Below are 21,264 nucleotides of genomic sequence, written 5' to 3'. Positions count from 1 at the left end.
TTAGGGCCAGGAGTCGAACAGGCCCACTGAGTTTTGTGCCGATCGGCCTCCATTAACCTTATCTAATAGGTGCTCAAACTTCATTGGCAAATGGCAGCCATGTTTTTTTAGATACGCTAATGTCCTCATAGACAGTCATAGCACATATGGACAAAGACACTGCTTGCCAATTTTCAACTCAATCAGACTAACGGTTGCGTAGTCTGAGCTGTTTTAGCTGTTATAGCGCTACCAAGAGGCCAAACTCCACGTTTTTTTTATACTATAACCTCAGATTGAGCTCATACACGTGTACCGAGTTTGGTGAAAATATCTAATTTTGTTCGGGCGTTATGGGCCTGCCCTTTTCCAACGTTTGGCACCCCTTCGCGACTGTTAGTCTAAATTTCTACTTTCTATGATAATTTTTGATAATCAGACTCCAGAGTATATTTCTGCAATGGTTTGGTTCTGATCAGGCAAAAAACCTAGGACTAGTTCGCAAAAGTAGGTTTTTTACATTGTCTGTTAACATTGAACGGTTTGACAGACACCAATGCTTCTTGAGGCAACGTTGTTTAGAATTATGTATTTTTCACAACACTGCATTACAACAATTAACACCTACAAAAGTCGTGATAGCACCACTTAGTGGCCGATTTTTAAAAAACTTTGCAATAACTTCAAGAGTTATAGCCATTTACATAAAATTGGCCACACCTACTTCCGAGGTTTTCGCATACCGTAGTTAGCTCGTGTCTACATTTATTTGATAACTTTTGATATTGAGACTCCATAGAATCGTTTGGCACTGGTTTGGTCCCAATCGGACGAAAACCCTGGGACTAGTTCACAAAAGTAGGTTTTATGAAAAATCCAAGATAGTGGAAAATGTTTATAGGTGGAAACGAAATCGGAAATATACGTTTTGTTTGAGCCAAGGATTCCAATGGTATAAAGCGCTAAAGCATAAAGATTCTTCTTTTTCTTTTTTTTTTTTTATCGATGTAGCGTCCCCTATTGACCACTTTGGCCGAGTCCGTGTTTCTGAGTAGCAAACAATACCTTTACCCAGAGCCATATAAAGAGAGAGTTGCGACAACAGAAGTTCTAAATGCTTGATCGTCACGTGATTCACGTAGACTTCAGATAGTTCCAGGAAGTGCTTTTGCGGTCATTCCAAACTGTTAGAGTAGAGTGACAGAACTGTGATTTCTGGTAATTAGTAGTCAATAAATGCATTTATTTTATATATTTATGTAACACACCGACATATGTATGTAGCATGAGTATGTTGTTACAGCGTTGTTTTTTTAAAGATCAAATCAGCTAATATTTGAAGATTAAGTGTTCGCTTACCGTTATTTGCCTCAACTTATTTCAGGCTAGGGTTTCTGTTGCCTTTTTATGTTACCTCATGTTCATTGTTTTCACTAATCTCATGGTAACTAATGTCATATTTATGACTTTTCAGATAGTACAGAGACAGGCTGGTGACAGATGATTTCCAGCTCGCACCGCACAATGGGTCAATGAACTATTAACTATTAGCAGTAGTTACGTAAATGTAAAATTTAGTGAAATAAAGCTTATTGTTTACAATTCTATATATAGTAATATAATTATTTATGTATTATAAATATTATATATCTAATGTATAATTCTTACAATACTTATTCATATACACAATATATTCAGCTTTAAAACAATTTAAGCATGCTCGTATATAAACTGCCGTTCAAAAGTAATGAGGCTGAAAATTCAGCTTGGCATCACAGGAGTAAATTGCATTTTAAAATACATTAAAATAGAAAACAGTTATTTTAAATTATAATAATATATTACGATATTACTTTTTTGTATTTTTATTCAAATAAATGCAATAACTATTTACAGCAATTCATGAATACATTTCTAATAAATTAAATAGCAAGCCAAGCATTTTGTATGTGTCCTTTCTTTCATGTTGTCGTTGCATAGTCTTCACCATGGTTTGCTGTGCTGCATGGGGATGCTCCAATCGCTCAGAGAAAGGTGTGCGAATGTATGGCTTCCCCACTGACATGGAGAGGAGAAAAAAATGGTTGGCTCAAGTCAGCAGGAGCAATCTAAATATAAATAAAAATTACAACAACAAAAAAATGTGTGAGGTATTTGCAAAGATTTTACAATTAATAGGGTGTTCGTTACTAACTTTATCCAGCTCCAATCCTTGCCTAATCAGTTAGTTATCCGATAACATCCCTTATCTCCTAATTTAATGAGTAATACTCAACCATAAGGTTTTAATTTACAAGTTATTTTTATTTAGATGTACTGATAATATACAGAATAAGATAATATTATTCTTTAAACGTCTCACCTTTTAAAAGTGCGTCGCAAACCGTTTGTTCTGATGCTGCCCATCTCTACTATTGCGGTGTTTGCTGCTACTTCCGGGAACTATTGAGAGGCTCCACGAGCCGCCATTGCTGTAAAAAAAAACGTTCCATTGGAGTCAATGGAGTTGTCGCAACTCTCTCTTTACATGGCTCTGCCTTTACCATCTGACCAAGTTTCAAGTCTTTAGGCCTTATCTCTGCCCGATCAGTTTTATGGCGGAATAATAATAATAATACAAACCTTAACAATTACAATAGGGTTTCAGCGCTAAGCGCTTGAACCCCTAATAATAATACAAATCTTTATAAATACAGTAGTGTTTCAGTGTTTCTTGAACCCCAAAAAATTCAAACAGGACTAGCCTCTGCTTTCAAAACCAGAAAGCGTGATTGACAGTAGATTGCGCCACTCTTTGAATTAAATCAGATTGGATTGTCCAATGAAATGCGTGTTTTGCTGAAGCTCCGCCCATGCGAAGAGAAATTGATAGGCGGGAGTCTGCCATAATGGCTGCTTCTGCGTTATTAGTCTCCGATTAACTGTTTTCAGAAAGCGGTGAGTCCACCGTTTCTACTTTTTAAAACGTTGAATGGATTATCGGCGCTGTATTTTTATAAACCATTTGAATTGACTACATTTATTTGGCATAAGTTCCTCATTTCTAATGGTAAGTTCTTCGTCGACAGATACCTCTCAGCTGTTTCAAAAGTGTTTTTCAAAGTGTCACTGTTAGCTTTTCAGTCAACGACTGGCCAAAGAAAAGACAAAATTATATAGCTTTCTTTTCAACTGATTGTTAGGCATGTACGTTTTTGTTTTTATCCAGCTGTTTGACATAGTGGCCTTGATTCAACTAGTCTCCATTGCACGCGCTTTATTAGAGTTTAAACAAACCATAGTCCTTATTTTGTTTGGTATAATTAGTGCACATGCATTGTTATTGTACTCTCAGTAGCTTACATCTGAAATTGATGTGTAATTATTCTTTGTTTAGTGAACTGACCAAGCTAGCTTGCTAACTACAAACATCAAATGAAAAACAAACTAAAGGTGGAAGAGTCATCCAGTTAGCCTTATAACTCTCAGCTAAAAGTAGTTATTATATCTATTTGCATGTGTTAATGCTTTGGCATTTTTCCATTGGCAAGATTGAGTGCTATATGTAACAAGAGCTAACTGCCATATCAACAAATTTCAGCTGAAGTCCTCTTCATCTGCACCACAGTGTGAATTTTAAGTCTGATTTGACACACTCCCTCTGTTTAAAGAGAAATTATAAGCTCCAGTCTTGCCTGTAAATTGCTTTAGTTAGACATTAGTGGATTTTTGAGTGGATTCATGCCCACAGTAAAAACCAAGCATAATATGACCTGTATTTATAACTGTTTCCTTTTAGGAACTCTCTATTTTTCTTTTTTGTTGTTGTTGTTGTGCAGATTACTCCTCATGAGGTAAAGCCTTATGTCAGTGAGACACGCAGACATGGAGAACTTCCAAAACATTGAGGATGAGCCTTTTCCAAGCTTCCTTTCAAATGCCTCGCAGGGCAGAATTGGCCAGGTCACTCTCAGCAACGTGACGCTGGGCTCTACGCTCGGGATGCCCATGGCTGCCTCTACTGTGGCTAAAATTAGAGCTCCAGTAGACAACAGGTGGGAGACCCCTGCCTGTATCTTATGATATCATGACTGTGGCGAGAACTTTGACTTTCTCATTGTCCTGTTTGTGTTAAATGGTGAACAGGGTGTTAAAGTAAAAAAAAAAATTAAACCAAGAAACCTGTGCTCAAAGCTCTAGTTAAAGGGATGGTCCCTCATGTTGTTCCTAACCCATGACACTCTTTACACCAAGGAATATAAAAGATGTTAGGCAATATGGAAGTCACTATTCAGTTAAAGTGAATTGTGACTGAGGATGTCATTCTGCTAAACATCTCTTTTTTTTGTTCCATGAAAGAAAGTCATGCTGGTTTGGAGTAATATGAGGGTGAGCAAATGACAATGGATTAAAAGGGATAGTTCTCCCAAAAATGAAAATTCTCATTATTTACTCGCCCTCATACCATCTCAGATGTGTATGACTTTCTTTCTTCTGCAGAACACAAATATTTTTAGAAGAATATCTCATCTCTGTAGGTCCAAACAATGCAAGTGAATGGTGACCAAAACTTTTATGCTCCATACAACTCCAGTGGTTTCATAAAGAGCCGCATTTCAACCATCGGGCCGATCAGTTCTCATCACAAAACCATTCCGATCCAGGCCAGTTGGCACAGTTACAGTTTATTTTTCCACTATTGTGCTGTGAAATCTGGAGAATATAAATAACAGATCCATCTGTTGGTGACTCAGAGAGGTAAACCATTGGAGCGAGTGCAGCACTATGGAGGATGATCACATATTCCAGTTTTTAGGACTGCTTTTTGTCTGGTTTTACTTTGCTAACAAACAGCAAAGACACAGACCATGTCTCAAAGGAAAGTAAAGAGAAAAGGTGCAAGGTTTTCCATCATTTGATGAGGGCTTGTGTTTACCACCATTCTTGAACATGCAGAAAGGTAAAAGTTCCCAGACTAGCTAAAAAGGTTATTGTACCGGTAGTAGTATTATATGAAAATAGTGTATGGGAGAATATTGATGTATTATGAGTTTAAATAAGATTGTAATATATATCCCTGATGAAAGTAAATTTAGGCTACAATACTAGTTAAACCATAATAATAATAATAATAATAATATCATTAACTTAAAATAAATTAAATGAGTTGCCATATACTGAAGCAATTCAATCAGCATGCTTGAGAATGGTTGAGTACGATTAGTTAACCATGCTGAGAATTCCGGACCGAGAACTGTTTATAATCATGCTGTGCTGAACCGTGCTCAAGTGGAAATGCTACAGTAACTGTTCCGTGCTCAGAACCGTTCATCCCGATAGTGAAAATGTGGCTAAAGGGTTCTGAAGTGATCTGGTCGGTTTTGGTTGAGAACAAACCAAAATATAGCTCCTTTTTCACTGTATATTTTATCATTGCAGTCTTTGGGCGCAATCATGATTTCAAGCTCTATTTCACTTCCTAGTGCTTGATGCATTCGCAGAGCGCTAAATGGAACTATAGGAAGTGTAATCGAGCTTGAAATCATGGTCTCCAAAGAGACTGTTCAATGGCAAGATTTAAAGTGAAAAAGGATTTATATGTGTTTGTTTTAATCTAAAATCAATTGGATTGCTTAAAACATGGATTAAACCACTAGTCTTTTGGATTACTTAAACTGCCTTTATGTGCTTTTTGGAGCTTCAAAGTTTTGGTCACCATTCACTTGCATTGTATGGATCTACAGAACTGAAATATTGTTCTAAAAATCTTCATTTCTGTTCTGCAGAAGAAAGTCAAACACATCTGGGATGGCATGAGAGCGAGTAAATTAGGTTTTTATTTTTAGGTGAACTATCCCTTTAAATTATAGAGTGAAATAATCCTTTGTGTATTTTATTGATTTAATTAGTTGATGATCCTTTAGAGATGGATCATGCAGGTTTTGTGTCTTTTATGCACACTCACATATTGCTTTTAATTTTTTTAGGACTATTGCCACTAACTTAATCATCTCTGTAGTGTCTTGTCATTTTAGTCCAACTTGATTAGTTTTTATTTGTCCGTCTCTCTTACAGAGTTACTGATGTCCAAGCATCATATTTAGAGGATGGGCAGTTCTCACTCATTCATTCTCAGGGGTCGGAGGGGGACAGAGAAAAATTTGTTCTCAGCCTCAAAGAAGATTTGTAAGTGCACAGCAAATGTTTAAATTACTGAAATCTTTTATTCCAACTCTACTCCTTTTTATTTGCTTTTTGTCCAATTTTTATATCCATTTCCCCCACATATAGAGACAATGTTGATGACTTCATTGCTGCTAATCGTTTCTCCGACCTGCTGGTGAATGTCAGTTTGGATGAAACCGAATCAGCTGCAGTTTCCAAAACTACATCAGGAAGGATGGGTCCATCTCTTGTGTCACCTTCCATTCCTCTTCAAACCACTGGTACGTATCCTACTGTGTTGTTTTTATTTTCATAATTGAGGCTTGTTGTCTTAACTGTAATTGTAAATACAATTTGAAGTTTGAAAAGCTTGTGTAAACCTGAGAAAGTTACATTTAATTTTTCTGAAATGTATTCAAATTTTCTTTCATTAGACCTCTCAAATGGTCTGTTGTCATTCTCTCATATTGAAGACAAAGATACAGTGGCAGCTCAGGTACTTTTTTGTATTCTGTGACACTTGTTTTATCTTGTTGAGAGATTTATCATCTCTTAGGCTCTCTTCTGCTTTACTCAGGCTGCACTGCTCCCAGTTATGATGGAGGAGGAGGAGGAGGAGGATTCTTCAAGTGAAGGGGCAGACAGTGAAAGGTGCAGTGGCAGCATTGCCAGCTTCCTGGCCAATGAGAAGCTGATGTCTCTGGACAGCATGAACAGTGATGTCACTGGTGGTTACTTTCAAATAGTTTTCTATGATCTGAGGAAAAAGCTTTAAAATAAATATTGTAAGCTAGGGAAGAATTTATTGTCACAGTCCTTCTCTTCACTTTGTTGTCTAGATGACGACAATGATGAGGAACTGGAACTGTACTTCAACAAACTGATGCCTCCTGCGATGCAAAGAGGCAGAGTAGAAGGACAAGAAATCCCTGTTGTGAGTTTTCTACTCTTGCTATTTGTTTACCAGAACCTACTAGTTTTTAATGCAATAGCCCACAGCCCATCTTGTGATTTTAGTTCTTGTTTTAATCATATGATCTGTTCCTGTTGTAGGAGTTGCCTTTCAGTTCATCCCACCCCAACTTCACTGAACCTGAGAAGAACAGACACAGTTTCCATAATTACTATGACCAAGTATAGAATTGTTCCTCATTTCCTTCCTAACAGAAAAGATACTGTTAAAAAAATTGAACCTCATTGACAAATTAAAATGTGATATGACCCTATTAAGCAATGACTAAAGTACCCTTTCCAGTCATTCTTTTAAGTTTGCAAGGATATGGGCCAAATAAAATTAAAAAAAAAGCCCAATTACACTCCTTGTAAGAAGCTATGAGATTAGTTCAGTTTACAAATCATTATTATTGACCCTTTAATTTTTCTTGTCCCCACCCATTTTACTCTTGCTCTTTCAAACTACAGAGGGATTTTCGCATGCCCGATGTGCGGCTTGCTGCCACAGGTATGGATTCTTGTCCTGCCAGTGATGAAGAGGATACAGAGGATGAACTGGAAGCTTCACAGAACCGGGGTAGAGCCAGGTTCCTCCTACCCACCACGTCCAGACAGCTGGTTGGTCCATGGCTCCTTTTTTGTTTATATAGTCCTCTATGTTTTGCTAATTTGAGATTTGGCTCCTTAAATTGTACTACAGTCGTACATTGCAGTGTTGGTATTTGCAAGTAATGTTTATCAAACAGCTTAGAGTAATACAAATGACATCTCTGTGTGTAATCAGGTTGGAGAGAGCCATCGGCCACATTTTCGACCTGGATTGGAAGGGGGGAGCTCTGATGATGAGTCACAGACTGGAATCAGGATCACTGACACCAGGACCGGCATTGAACACCGCTGCTCAGCAGAGGGACAGGTTATTAACTCCCCTATTACAGGTAAGCCCATATCCATTAAAGAAAAACAATGGCTAAAGAGTATAATATTTATTTAAAGGTTTAGTCCAAGAGGAATGGCAATTTCAGCTGCTTATTTGTTGTCCGCTGAGGATCACTGGTGTTTTCACTGTGTTATCAGGTGATGGAGGAGGAGGAGATGGGAGCAGTGGGAGTGAAGAAGATGGAAATGATGGAGGTGTTTCTACCATTCCTTTGCCTCACTCCAGCGTCCAGAGCACTTATGATGTGCTGCGTGGCCTGGGCATTGTGGGAGGAAGTTCAGAGGGTGGAAATGATGATCAGTTTCAGTCTTTGCCAAGCAGATCAGGCTTGATTGTACACGGTCAGGTAAAATTTATGGCACATGCAATTAATAAAGGTCTTGTCATGGATTGTCTCTGAAAATATTAATTCATGGTTCAGGTTGTTATTCCAGTGTTTCCTGCACTACATAGCATACTGCAAACGTAATTTATTTTACCAGAGTTGTAGGATGACAGTCTAAATTTAATGTCATAAAAAGACTTCTAAATATTCAGGGTTTCCACGCATCCTAGAAAACCTGGAATTTTGCAATGGAGTTTTCCAGTCATGAAAAAGTAATGGAAAATACCTAAATTTCCTGGAAAATATTATTGTGAAGGAATCCCTGTCTCATACTTTCTCTAATCATCTACTGTCATCTCTGCTTCACTCTGACACAAGGTTTAAGTATTAATATAGTTAAAAATACGATTTAATTTTATAATTTTTTTTTCCCATTCCAACATTGCTGTTAACCAAAAAACAATTGAGTTGTAAACTTTAGACAATGATGATGGTTTGACCACAGATTTGTTTGAAAATTCATTCACACCCTGGGCTGGTAGCATGGTGATTCGGCCTCAAAACCAATTTTCAATGATTCAGTGATTGAATCATCATGTGCGCTCTTGTGTGTGTGAGATGACAATGAGCAGAGCACTCTGAAGTGTGCAGCACAAAGACCATGGACTTTATTTTTGTAAGCACGCAAAGCACAGCGCTATGTGCAACGACTGTGCCCAACATCTTATCCTATTTTCATGAGAGCGCTTATTCTATGCGCAATTTTCATGCCAACGCAAAGCTCAAGTGGCCGTGGTTAAGTGTTTACGCTATTGCGTGTAAACTGTGGGTGTATTGTATGGTAATGAAGTGGCGCAAATTGCTATTTGCTATTTTCCTGAGAACTGGGTAGTTGCATTAAGACGTTTGAAAACCACATCTTAATTAGTGAAAAGTCAAAACTCAGTTCCTGCATTTCCAGTTTGGAGATTCCACCAGCAGGTGGTAATAAAGTTAATGTCCAAACTGACATTAATGTTGAAGCCATTTATGAAACACAAATTTTAGGTTTGTGTGGGTCATTAGATTATTATATTTAAACTTACAATTGTGTATATATTCTAAAGGTATTTTTTCTACCTGTTGTAGTGATATTTAAGTGCAAAATATAGAAATATTTTTGGTTTAATTTATTTAATGTTTCCATAAATTTTATTGTTCACAGTAGAAGTGAAAAAGTATGCCAATTAATCACTGTTAATTCTAGCCATGACTTATGTCATTAGATTCAATTATTAATAATAATTACTTTCTCTATAATTTAACATCCAAATTCTGATGAGAATCGTATTTTCCATGCTCATAAAAGGAGCGTATCAGTGTCATAGAAATATGCCTAACAATCATCAAGGACTCATTTTAATGCACAAAAGAACGTAATGCAGGCAGTGGAATAATAGGAAGGGAATAGGAAACCTCAATCAAAATTTCAATTGGTTCAGCCCATTTGCGCATTGTGCGTATATGTTTTCGCCGTTATACTTGCTTAAGCCTAGACTTAGCACATGCTTGCTCAAAAATACCCAAACTTCATGGCCATGCCATTGACTTTGTGCTTATGACTTATGGAATAGCACTGCTCTTAGCGCTAGCACTCTTAAAATAGGGCCCTAAATATTTATTGAATTAAATCACAGTTTTGCCATGTAGCAAACTGCTCCTCTGGAGGTGAAAAACTACCATAAAAAACACACAAACGCCAAAATAAGAGCTCAAATTAAATCTACGTGTGTTTTTGCTCAAATACTGACTTGTTGGGTGCACAAAATGTTCTGAAAAATTGTGCCTTGAAAAGAGTTGGAACTCTGATATTGCATTGTTTTCATTTAATGTAAACGAAGGCAAATTTGCAGTGTAACCAGTTTAATCCAATTCATGAGCAAACACTTATTTTTGTCATGATTGATTTGAAACTATGATTTGCTGAATCTGTCAGATCAGTTACTGACACATTGACTGGAGATTTGTATGTGTAGTAAAAGATAGTCAAAAAAGTCCTTTTTTTGTAATGTTTATTATTATTGTTATTTATCATTAAAATATACTTTATGTATTTAGTAAGGACCAAGTATTGGTGGATGGGGTTTATTCTCCCCCACTGCAAAAGCAGATTCTGAAGGAAATACTGTGTTTGGCCTTTAATGACAATGAAGCATTAGTGTTTTTCAACACCTTTACACCTGAGCAACAAGAGATAATTTTTGAACTAGAACAATTTGATCAAATCACAACTGCATATTACAGAATGTTTTTGTGTATCTTTGTAGATGGGTGACCGTGTTGGTCCAGTTGGCACAGGGGAGGCTGTTCATACTGCTGTGGCATCTGGACCTGCCAGCCGATGTCCAGTCAATTGGAGCATGATTCTGGACAGACAGGAAGCTCTTGTTAGTCTCTCTATTATGCATTTTATTCCCAAATCAGTTACAAAGTCCTTTTGCTATAGAAAAATGCAAAAGAGACTATGCATCTTTGCAAAAAATGTTCTTGCTAGTTTTGATTGGCATCTATAGAGGTTCCAAGAGTCCAAAATGAATAAAATCCCAGATGTAATATATTGTTTAACCAATACATTGAAAAAATTACAATTTGGTCCATAACGTGGGACTAATAACCATTAACAAGCCCAGAACACACCGGGGACTCTTTATTTTAAAATCACAGAGACTTTGGTAATGTGCTTTTATATTTATTTAATAAGCAAATCCATATAGTACATTTTTTTTTAGCATGTCCTCGCTTCAATTTAATCACTTGATTATCTAATCAAAGTAACAAATATGTATTAAAATGAGGATACAAATTATAATGAAAAAGGATTATAATATAGTCAGTGATGAAAGTAGGGCTGTGAGGTTTTCCAGATTTTTCAAATTAATTTGCAAACGCTATAGTTGGATACGTTGTAAATCTACCAAAGGCTGAATTATGAAGAGAAAAAGAATTCACAACTTCTTAATGCCGCTCCCGATCTGATCAGCTGCACGTGTGTGCGCTCTCCAAATGAACGTGACCGGTGAACAACAGAGTCTGATGAGGAAGACAGTGGTAATATTCCCAGTATGATTGTACACAATGTGATTATAGCTCAACTTTGTCCATCATGGAGGTGTACCCCAGCTTAAGACCATAACTGGCCTTGTGTGTGCGTGTTGATGAATGGTCTCCTTTCTTTTCACCCATAATAAAGCGTTTGTTCAGTGACAGATATGGATGCTACATTTCAAACCATGAATAGGCTTCAAGCTATATCTGGGAGAATCAAACATCTGCTGATCCTTTTGCCATGATGATTCCGATAGATCCATAATTATTGCTTTGTTCTGTGACATGTTTCAAGTGTACGGTCTCTATAGCCGACATTAGTCAAGTGATTCATTTTTAAAAACTGCCAGATGAATTGGGAAAAATTATTTCATATTCCTGCGCTGATCAGTGTGAACTGCTAGACGTCGCATCTCTATCTGCAGGGGTTTATGAATATACACACAAATTGTTTGATATAAAATGAGTCCTTTCTAGATAAACTTGACAATTTATAGATATTGATTTCTAGATCATTGGTTTAGATCATATAAATACCTAGACTAAGTAGTATTTTGCCATTTTCTTACTTTTATTCTATTATTTCTGAAGATCTGGGTTTATTAGATTTTAATATATTTTATATTTACACTGATTTTTTTTTTTTCCCCTGTGGTGCATTTGATGTGTTTGTAAATTTTTCTTATATACCTTTGTTTCTTATAATGAAACTAATTTGAATTTCTCTGACCAGGTTGACTTGCATTCTAATAAAAAATATGCTATTTGAATCATGTTGGAGTACATTTTAAAAGTCCATAAATATGAGAAAAATAAATCTAGATACATTTTTTTTTTTTGCCATATCGCCCTGCCCTAGATAAAAGAGGTAGATACAGATTTAGATCCCCATGAGGTGTCAGTGATTGTTTTTTATTTGAACTAGTGGTGGATGTTATTCTCCAGAACCAAGCCGTCTAAATGTAAAATACACCAGTGCTGTCCACTTAGGAACACGGAGAGTAGAAAAAAAGTACCAGCAGTTTTTTTGCAGATGACCGATAGATCCAAAAAGCAGCAATCGTCACCGATTAATCAGTAAAACCAATATATCAGTCTGCTTCTAGATGACAACACTAACAATGCTTTCTTTCACAGGACGCAATGGATAACCCAACAGAAGTGCATCTGGACTCCATATACCTAAGTGCAGGTGCTGGTCACAACCCCCAAGACATTTCTGCGTCAGTTAACGCCTTCCTTCAAGGCACCCAGAGCAGTTTCCACCTCTCCAATGTACTTCAGGAATCTCACAATAAATCAGAGCAGGGGATGGACCTAGGGCAAACTGTGGATCTTGGTGCCTTGGGGCTTCGTGGTGGCCCTTGTGGGGATTCTCCAGTCCTCAGTAAGACGAAGTGCATCAGCAGTGATCACCCTGGAGAGTCTCTGGATCCAAAGTACCTCTCCCAGAGCTTTCATGAGAATGATGAGGAACATAATGATATTTGGAATCAGCCACAAGACAGTACAGAACTTGCATTACAGCAAGGTAACTGTCTATTTTCCCCTCTGCCTCCTTTCATTTTCCAATGATCTCAATGGTTTCTGTGATGGTAATAATTCAACTTTAAAAAGCATCTTGAGACACCTGCTTTCTGTTAAACTGTATTTGTTGTGCTGTGTCTAGTATTTTTTTAGCAAGATCTGAAGTCATCGCCGCCAGTGCTTTGCACAAATCCAAAATTTAAATACAGTTTTAGCATTTAAATACTTTTTTTTTTTTTTTTTTTTCTAAATGAGGAATATTAAAAAATGTATTTGACATCCCTAATGCATTCATAACTAATTGATTAATAACTATGTGTTCTTCAAGAATACATGTTTATGGGCTACAAACTGTTGAATCTTTCCTCAGGGGCAAACACCACTCATAGTGTGGTCTATCAGAATGAAGAGGGAAAGTGGGTCACTGATTTGGCCTATTACTCTTCTTTTGAAAAGGAAATGGAGGCCAATATGCCCGAGGAAGTTGCTATGCAGTTCCAGTCTGAGGATTTTATTGGTGGCAGTAAGTGAAATGCAAGGATGTTCTCATCCTTAAAGTGTTCAGCCTTTTAAGATTCATAGCTTAATCTGTTGTTATCCTTTAGGTCAGGCTATGGAAAAGATAATTGTGGATCAAGAGGAGTTTGAAAAGGAGCACCAATTTATGCAGGTAAAAATGGCACTTTGCAGGGTTTGCTATTTATTTTGCTGAATCCATGTGGAGCTCAACCAACCCAGAACTATAGTGTATTCTCCAAAAGCCAAATATCTGTTTCAGGAACTAACATGTTTAATTTTGTGCTCTTGTAGGAAGAGCAGATTCAGGCAGTTAATGCAAGTGAAGTTCTTGGAGACACCTCTTGGAAAGTCCCCACTAATAGCCACATCCTCATGAGGGCCTCCCAGGTCTCCTCTGAATTTGAAGCTGCTAACCAGAGTTATCTGCGTATTTCCCTGGGGGAGTTTTTTCAGAGGCGCTCTGAAGCACTGGGTTGTCTTGGGAGCAGTAAGGAGGACCGTATTAAAAGGGTGAGTATTACTTTGCTAAAGCTCTGTTCCAGAAACTAGTGAATTTCCTCATGTGATGCAATTCTCGTCATCAGCAGAGTGCTGAGCACCAAACGCGTGCAGCCTGATTTTGTACAAAATGTGTATGTACCTGGGATCCCACTAATCGGTTGGTCCAAAAGGTGGCAACACTCACATTTGAGCCGTTGTTGTCACGAAGATGTAATTGCCAGCAAACAACAGGAGACAAAGGTAAAAACGTCAACAGTGGATGATTCACGTCGTGCTCTACAAGTCATGTGGAAGTCCCTTAACCGCAACGAATCCTCAAAAGTTAACTCATTTGCAATGTTCTACATTAGCGGCAACTCCACATAGCATTTGTCAACTAGCATTTTATGGCTAACAATGTGATTTACTCTATTTTATTTGTATTTATTTTTTTGCTTTTTAATGAAGAAAAATAAACGGCACACACAAGTTGGGAAAAATAGACTGTTTTTAAAATGGGAAATTGTATTGCTACTTTTACTTGAGTATATTAAAGTTGACAACTCTGGACTTGTTTGCTGGCTTAGATACATTTTTTCACTTGGTTCATCGCAATATATTCTCAGATTGCCTTTTCTCTGAATGATACATGCAGTGCTGCCAAAGATTTGGTCAAAAGATGCTTCAATTAGTGGTTGACTGAAATATTGGCAAGGCTGATAAATTTGATCTTGTCTAATGATAAAAAGGCAAATATCAATACAACTAATATAATACCATCTGCAAAAAGACCGAAGTCTCATTTAAACCGATGTAATTCAGGAACCTCACAAAACTTAACAAGTCCAGCGTCCTGTGGAGCGCTTGTATATCTTCCTCTAAAGCACTTATTTGGTCATACGTACACGTTTTTTTTAAACTGGTACCTGTAACAACTTTCTTGTCTAATGATTAAGAGTGTGCACTTTTATTTTCTTCCTTATACATTTCTTTGTGCAAATAAATGACTAAAATTGGATGACTAAACCGTAATCAGAAGAAACTGCTATCTACCATATGTGCCAATAAATTACTCTTAATTGGATGTTCATAATTTTTTTTTTTTTAGCCATTTTATATACATTGTTATTTTTTATATTCAATTGTGTGAGATCTGCCATTTAAAAAAAACAACAAAAAAAAACATATTGGCCGATCGATCATTTAACCTAACCATATGTTTGATTAAATCGTCTTGTTAACTACATTACGAATTGTAATGGCTAAAAAAAATTCTATATTGAAACCTATGCCAACCTGACAGTTGCTACACTTGAATATTCCCCCCTAAAAATAGTTGATGCTGAATTACATAGCCTGAAAGTCTGATGTTTGTGTTGATTTTCAGCCCTCTTTTGGTTATGTCATCACCTCCCCTGAAAAGAGGGAGCCCATTGCATTAATTCGGCCCTCAGATGTCTTTAGGGGAAACTCCATTCACAGTGAGACAGTCCAGCAAAGTGATGCAGATAAGACGCTCAATACAGGTGTGTTCAACCTACTTTTCTAACCTTTTAATACATTTTTATTCATGTTTAAGGATAGGTGGTTGTTATTCTCCTTTCTGTAACCTGTAGATGATCTAGACAAGACTCTTGAGCCCAACCCAGCTGAAGTCCCAAATCAGAATAAAGTGCAACCACAAACACCTGAAAATTGGGTTTCCCAGGTATTTGCCCCCATGTTGGTTTAGATTGCTGCCAAATAGTGTTTTCTAAATATTAGCAAACATTTTAGACACAATTACCATTATTTGTTTAATTTTTATTTCCTCTTTCATTTTGGATTAGACTTCTGCACAAAATGAAGATGAGGTGATTTCTGGCCATAGCTCAGAATCACACAACTCCAGCAGCAACCTTATGCTCAGCATCAGTACAATTGCTTCTGCGATCGCTGATGCCTCCATTAGCTCAGATCCTGCCCAGCTCGCTGCTGTGATAATGGAGCTATCCAAAAGAAGTCGCTCTAAAAGCCGACAACAGGTCGTAGATGAGCAGAGGACAAGTTCTTTAGCAGCTTCCAAACCGAATGGTCTACAGGCAGACCAGCAGAAGACCATGTCGCTGGGAGATCTGACTACTCCTGATATGGAGAAATATCTAATGAGGGCTGAGGTGTCGAGTAATGACAGCGATGGCCTCAACTCACAGTCCTGCCTGGACATCCTCACCTTGGCTGATAATTTTGCCAGTGCACACAAGCAGACTCAACAGCAGTTGTCACCTCTGGAAAACGGAACCTCTCAACGCAATGAAGAGCATTCTATTTTAGAAGAGCAACCAGTAAACGGAAAATACCAGGTTCTCCCAGGAAATGCATTAAAAACTCAAAGGTCAGATGTCAAACGAAGTGCAATTCCACGACCCAAGACGAGCAGTTTGCCAACAGCCACCGCACATCCAGCCAAAAGATCACTGGGCTCTGGACAGTTATCCTCGTCATCTTCATCCTTCAAATCAAAACCTGCTGATTTCAAATCTGGATTTGAGAAAAGCAAAAATGAACATCGAGCAATACCCTCCACAGGTAAGAGCGTCCCTGAATCCAGGATCAAAATAGGAACAGCTCGACCACAAGTGGCAGGCACTCTCACCACAGATAACCACCGTTCTCTTAAAGCCGACGGCTCTGTGTCCACTCCTGCCCCAAAGACCTCACCTGTCTTCCGAAGTGGTGGCCGCTCAGAGCTGCCATCATTGAAGACCTCCCCACATACATCCAAACCCAGGACCACTGGAGATCGGACAGTTAAACCCATCATAAACCAGGCACGATCACCCAGAAGCCCCAAAGCCACTCTGTCTGTTTCAAAAGAGAAAATTGCAGCTGTTGAATGTCAGGAATCACTGTCAGCAACACAGGAAAAATTTGGTATAGATCTACTTTCCCCCCCCCAACATTTTAAAGCAATAATTCACTCAAAAAAATGTATTGTCAATATTTACACCCTTATGTTGTTCCAAATAACTGATTTCCGTTACATGAAATGAAACACAAAACGAGATGTCTGGGGACAGAATCTCAGTCCCCATTTATTTCCATTGTTTGGAGAAATAAAAGATGCACAGAAAACAAATGGTGACTGAGGCTAACATCTAGCCTAACATCTCCTTTTGTGTTCCATTTAAAGGCCAAGTATACTTTGGTTGTCCGCGTTGCTTATCGCTCTGTGCAGTTTGCATTATACAAATTTCGTCATCATCACAGTCTGCTGTCTGCTCGTTGCCCAGATTTTCTCAACATATGGACAGTTGTAGTTTGTTTAAATCCTTGCCGCATGCACCTGCCGTTGACTGTCGTGCATGAGTATCAGAAAACAGTCTTGCGTTGCACGCGTTCATATTTGCTCATGGTCAAAAGTGTAAACTTGGGATCAACTTATACCAAGTATACTTTCAATCTGGAATGCAGAACAATGCGTCTACCTTGGCCTTTAGAAAGCAAGTCATATAGGTTTGGAGCAACATGCAAAAGATTAAACTTTTTTACATTTTTGGGTGAACTAAAAATACAGAACTTCACAATCATAGCTTTAATGACATTTAATTTGTCTTGTCTGTGCTTAAATGTGTCTAAATGTCTTTAGTAAAATAACCAAGTTAGTTTTGTTTCATTTTAAAGGCTCTCCTGAGAACAGTGCCCCTGCTGTTGTGGAGGTCAGCCATTGTAATTTCAGACCATCTACATCCCCCCTAACACACTCCAGTCCAAGCCAGGCCTCCATTCCCAGTGGATATGGGTAAAACACTTGTTTTTCTGAACAGTAGGGAACTGTACATCATATTAATATGGATTGCCCACCCAAAATTGTATTTAATACTATCAAGTAGGAATATCCCACATTTTTATTTTGCTGGGACGCTGCATCAATGCAGTTCTTACTGATCTGACATTTGTTTTTGTTTTTTTAAATAGTGAGATGTCTCCCTGCTCACCCAGCAGTGGTAGGAATCAGAGGAGCCCTGTTAGAGATCCTGGTTCCCCTCAGTCTCTTTGCTCAAGCCCATCTCTCAGCAGACTCACTTACCTCTCCATTAATGAGAACACTTGCATGCCCACCCCTGACCAACATAAGGTGAGTGCTTTGTTAAAAACAGCCCATTTTAGTTTCATAGGGTTTAGCATACAGAATGAAGCCTTGAGCCATTTAGAACTTTTAAGTTTTCTTATGTCTAATGAATTGGGTGACCTCTCCTCTTCCTTTAATACTGTAGTCTAAATGCATGAAAAAGCTTGTAACTAACAGCTTAGTTGTAACTTTGGTCTCTGCCTCTCCAGAAAAACACCTCAATGGCTCTAAGCACCACTATTGTAAGAGCAAGCCCAACTCCTCCAGTGGAGCCGTTTGATAATGAAAATGTTCTGGGTTCTTTAAAGAGTCCTGAACCTCTTTGCCATGCTCAGGTTCCAGGGCTGACCCAAAAGACCTCAGAAATGGGTTCACACAGCCAAAGTGACAGTGACTTTCAAAAAGACTATAAAATTGAATATGGTAAAGGCAACTGCCAGTCTGAGCCTGGGCCGAGGCTGTACACTGAAAGGGATTCTGGGTTTTCAAGCAAGCTAAACATTCAACATCCACCCGGGACAGCCACAGAACAGCTGTTGCCTAATGTCTTAGGATCTGGATCTCGTTTTGGCATTGCTGATGACTTGACATATGGATCGGTCCCAAGCTACAGCTCTCTGGGTGCCATGCCAAATCATCCCACCACTGTACCCACTCTGCTAACAGGATGCTCCCTTTTTAGTACCCAGCTTGCACAGCAGTATCTGGGCTCAGAGGGGCCTCTTCATGCTCCAGCCTATCAGATAAGAGGGCCATCTGGTTTGTATGGAGTATCGGCTGCAGTCTCTGGTGCAAACCCATCTATGGGACATATGCATGTACCTAGACCTGCAAATCTTCAGTATGGTTATTTGAATACTGGTTCACATCCTCCTCAGTTTCCAGTCAGCAAAAACTACGGGCAGCCAAGTGTTGGGTCATGGGCCGCACAAGACCTTGCTGATCTTAGAAGTGAGTTGGGTATTTCTCTTAAGATAACTGGAAATCTGGCATACTTAACACTGAATCTCCACTTTAAATATCACTTTCAGATGTGAAAGTGAAACTAAACTGGCACCACATGTGACTTTCAGATGTGAAAGTGGAGATTTTTTTTAATATTGATTGTTTTTCACACACACACACACACACACACCTATTATATCACTTCTGATTAAACCACTGCAGTATTATGGATTACTTCAATGTTTCCTTTATTTGATTTTTGGAGTTACAAAGATCTGATCACAATTCACTTGCATTGTTTGGACCAACAGAGCAGAAATATTCTTTTAAAAAAATCTTAATTTGAGTTTTGCTGAAGACAGTATTGAGGGTGAGTAAATTATGAGAGAATTTTCATTTTTGTGATCTATCCTTTTAACTTTAGTATATGTGCATTTGACCATTTGTTTCTAGCATCTCACCCTGTCTCTGACACGCACATAACTACTGTGCTGTCGCGGATTAATTTGAACTCTGAATCGATTTCTCCAACCAGTAATAATGTATTTGTTTTACACTTGTTTTTACCTCTCACACTTTAGCTCAAGTGATTGTTCCCAACGAGCTTAAGTTTTCCAGTTCCTGTTGTGTGGGAATTGCATCCCAGACATCCCTCAGCATTTTTAACCCCTCAGAGCGCTGGCAGCAAGTTTCTATCTCCATCACAAGCCTATCCATAGATGGAGAGAAGGTAAGAAAATCTAACATCCTGAAAGGGCGCTGAAAGCTTAGTATTTGTGTACTAGAATCTTCTCTGTGTGCGTCTGTGTGTGCATGCTTGTGTGTCTGACAAGAAGCTTGCTTGGATTTAGTGAAATACGGGGTGATAATTGTTGAAAAGGCGATTTCATCTGAAGCAGTTTCTCAGTAATTAAATGTGTCGTCTTTTATAAACTGTGTGCAGTGCACTTTTGCCACTTTTCCACTGCATGTTACGGTTTGACTCGACTCTGCTCACTTTTCTGAGCTTGCTCTGCAGTTTATTGCATCCTCAACGTGGGTGGGATCATATAGGCTGTTCATCATAGTTGCGTCACCCCATCCAGCTATCGTTGGATCCTCTGCTACTAACGAGAGGAACGTCTGCACCTCGTTTATTGAGCACAGCCATTTTTATTTACAATTTGAAAGTCTTGTGAACAAACGATACTGCTATCGCTGTTGCTAACTTTAAAGCGGGTTGATGTCCCGTGTTGCAAATCCAGTGACTCTGGTAGTGATTTATTCTCTCTGATTGATCAGTGATCTCCAGGGTTTTGACATCACATATAGCATCGGCTCGGCTCGCTTGGAAGCTCGACTGAGGTGGTACTAAAAAAAGTAACCGGTACTATCTACGGTGGAAAATGCCCAAAAAGCAAGCGGAGTCGAGCCGTACAATGCAGTGGAAAAGCCGATTTGTGTTCAGTTTTGTAATTACACATTCATGTCATTACAGGTGGAGTCTCTCCCTTTCCAGTGGCTGATAGTAAAGAATAAGACCATAATTGGACCCAAATGTACAGAAGAGCAAAAGGTTTTGTTTATAGCTCCTAGGGCCGGACTCTATCAGTGTACACTCAGTGTATCTTCCTGGCCGGCATCTGCAGAGACGGAGACTGTGGCACATGCTGAAGTCTTTGCCAAAAAAGTGGTGCTGATTGCTATGGCTGAGAACCCCGCAATAGAGGTTAGATTGCCATTTAGTCCTAAAGCACTGCTGAATCCCTAAAAAATACATTGTATTTGTATCCAGGCATGTGTTTTTTTTTATTATTTTTTATTCATCCATTTTGTGTCAAAATAATAGATTAATTTACTGTCAGAATTATAGTAGTATTTTTCTGTAGGTTCATTTTAGAGGTTATATTTCCATGACACTGAGCAAAAAAAACATATAGAATGTGCATTTTTATTTTAATATTAATAGGTGGATGTTGGAAAGACAGGCTGGCTGGACTTTGGGGACCTGGCAGGGGGAAGTGCCAAGGCCCTCCCACTCAAACTGGTCAACAGGACTCATGCCACTGTGCCAATCCGACTTGTTATCAGTGCGGTCAGTGAGATCTGTCACATTTGGTTTTTGAGATGAAAATCTCTAAAATATTATATGTGTATTTTTGCTCTTAATCTTTGAGACATTTGACAGAAAGCTCAGACCTCATTCATTAGCATAGTGAACAAATTCACGGACAGAAGTTGTATGTCTGAAATAATATTTGAACTTATCTCCCGTAG

At 38.4% G+C, this 21,264-nt stretch overlaps 1 protein-coding gene across 2 annotated transcripts in view; it reads left to right on the top strand.

Moving 5' to 3' along the window:
* Positions 1 to 2,876: 2,876 nt before the first annotated feature.
* LOC127658318 (centrosomal protein of 192 kDa-like) overlaps positions 2,877 to 21,264 on the top strand; it is a 42,531-nt gene continuing 24,143 nt past the window's right edge. The window contains exons 1-25 of one of the 2 annotated variants that reach the window (XM_052147548.1): positions 2,877 to 3,028; positions 3,798 to 4,013; positions 6,034 to 6,144; positions 6,250 to 6,404; positions 6,558 to 6,619; positions 6,701 to 6,851; positions 6,963 to 7,057; positions 7,177 to 7,257; positions 7,546 to 7,695; positions 7,862 to 8,015; positions 8,155 to 8,363; positions 10,649 to 10,768; positions 12,564 to 12,957; positions 13,324 to 13,476; positions 13,559 to 13,623; positions 13,764 to 13,982; positions 15,340 to 15,478; positions 15,569 to 15,660; positions 15,782 to 16,520; positions 17,616 to 17,733; positions 17,910 to 18,069; positions 18,273 to 19,014; positions 19,590 to 19,738; positions 20,486 to 20,716; positions 20,957 to 21,082. In XM_052147548.1, the coding sequence (XP_052003508.1) occupies positions 3,823 to 4,013; positions 6,034 to 6,144; positions 6,250 to 6,404; positions 6,558 to 6,619; positions 6,701 to 6,851; positions 6,963 to 7,057; positions 7,177 to 7,257; positions 7,546 to 7,695; positions 7,862 to 8,015; positions 8,155 to 8,363; positions 10,649 to 10,768; positions 12,564 to 12,957; positions 13,324 to 13,476; positions 13,559 to 13,623; positions 13,764 to 13,982; positions 15,340 to 15,478; positions 15,569 to 15,660; positions 15,782 to 16,520; positions 17,616 to 17,733; positions 17,910 to 18,069; positions 18,273 to 19,014; positions 19,590 to 19,738; positions 20,486 to 20,716; positions 20,957 to 21,082 (4,806 nt within the window). In that variant the 5' untranslated portion in view covers positions 2,877 to 3,028; positions 3,798 to 3,822. Of the gene's footprint in view, positions 3,029 to 3,797; positions 4,014 to 6,033; positions 6,145 to 6,249; positions 6,405 to 6,557; positions 6,620 to 6,700; positions 6,852 to 6,962; positions 7,058 to 7,176; positions 7,258 to 7,545; positions 7,696 to 7,861; positions 8,016 to 8,154; positions 8,364 to 10,648; positions 10,769 to 12,563; positions 12,958 to 13,323; positions 13,477 to 13,558; positions 13,624 to 13,763; positions 13,983 to 15,339; positions 15,479 to 15,568; positions 15,661 to 15,781; positions 16,866 to 17,615; positions 17,734 to 17,909; positions 18,070 to 18,272; positions 19,015 to 19,589; positions 19,739 to 20,485; positions 20,717 to 20,956; positions 21,083 to 21,264 lie in introns of both variants that reach the window. The other variant, XM_052147547.1, reaches the window with a different exon arrangement.

Source organism: Xyrauchen texanus, chromosome 17 (assembly GCF_025860055.1).
Source record: "Xyrauchen texanus isolate HMW12.3.18 chromosome 17, RBS_HiC_50CHRs, whole genome shotgun sequence".
Lineage (NCBI taxonomy): Eukaryota > Metazoa > Chordata > Actinopteri > Cypriniformes > Catostomidae > Xyrauchen > Xyrauchen texanus.
The sequence above is the reverse complement of the archived record's forward strand: the minus strand, read 5'-3'. Positions and strand labels throughout refer to the sequence as shown.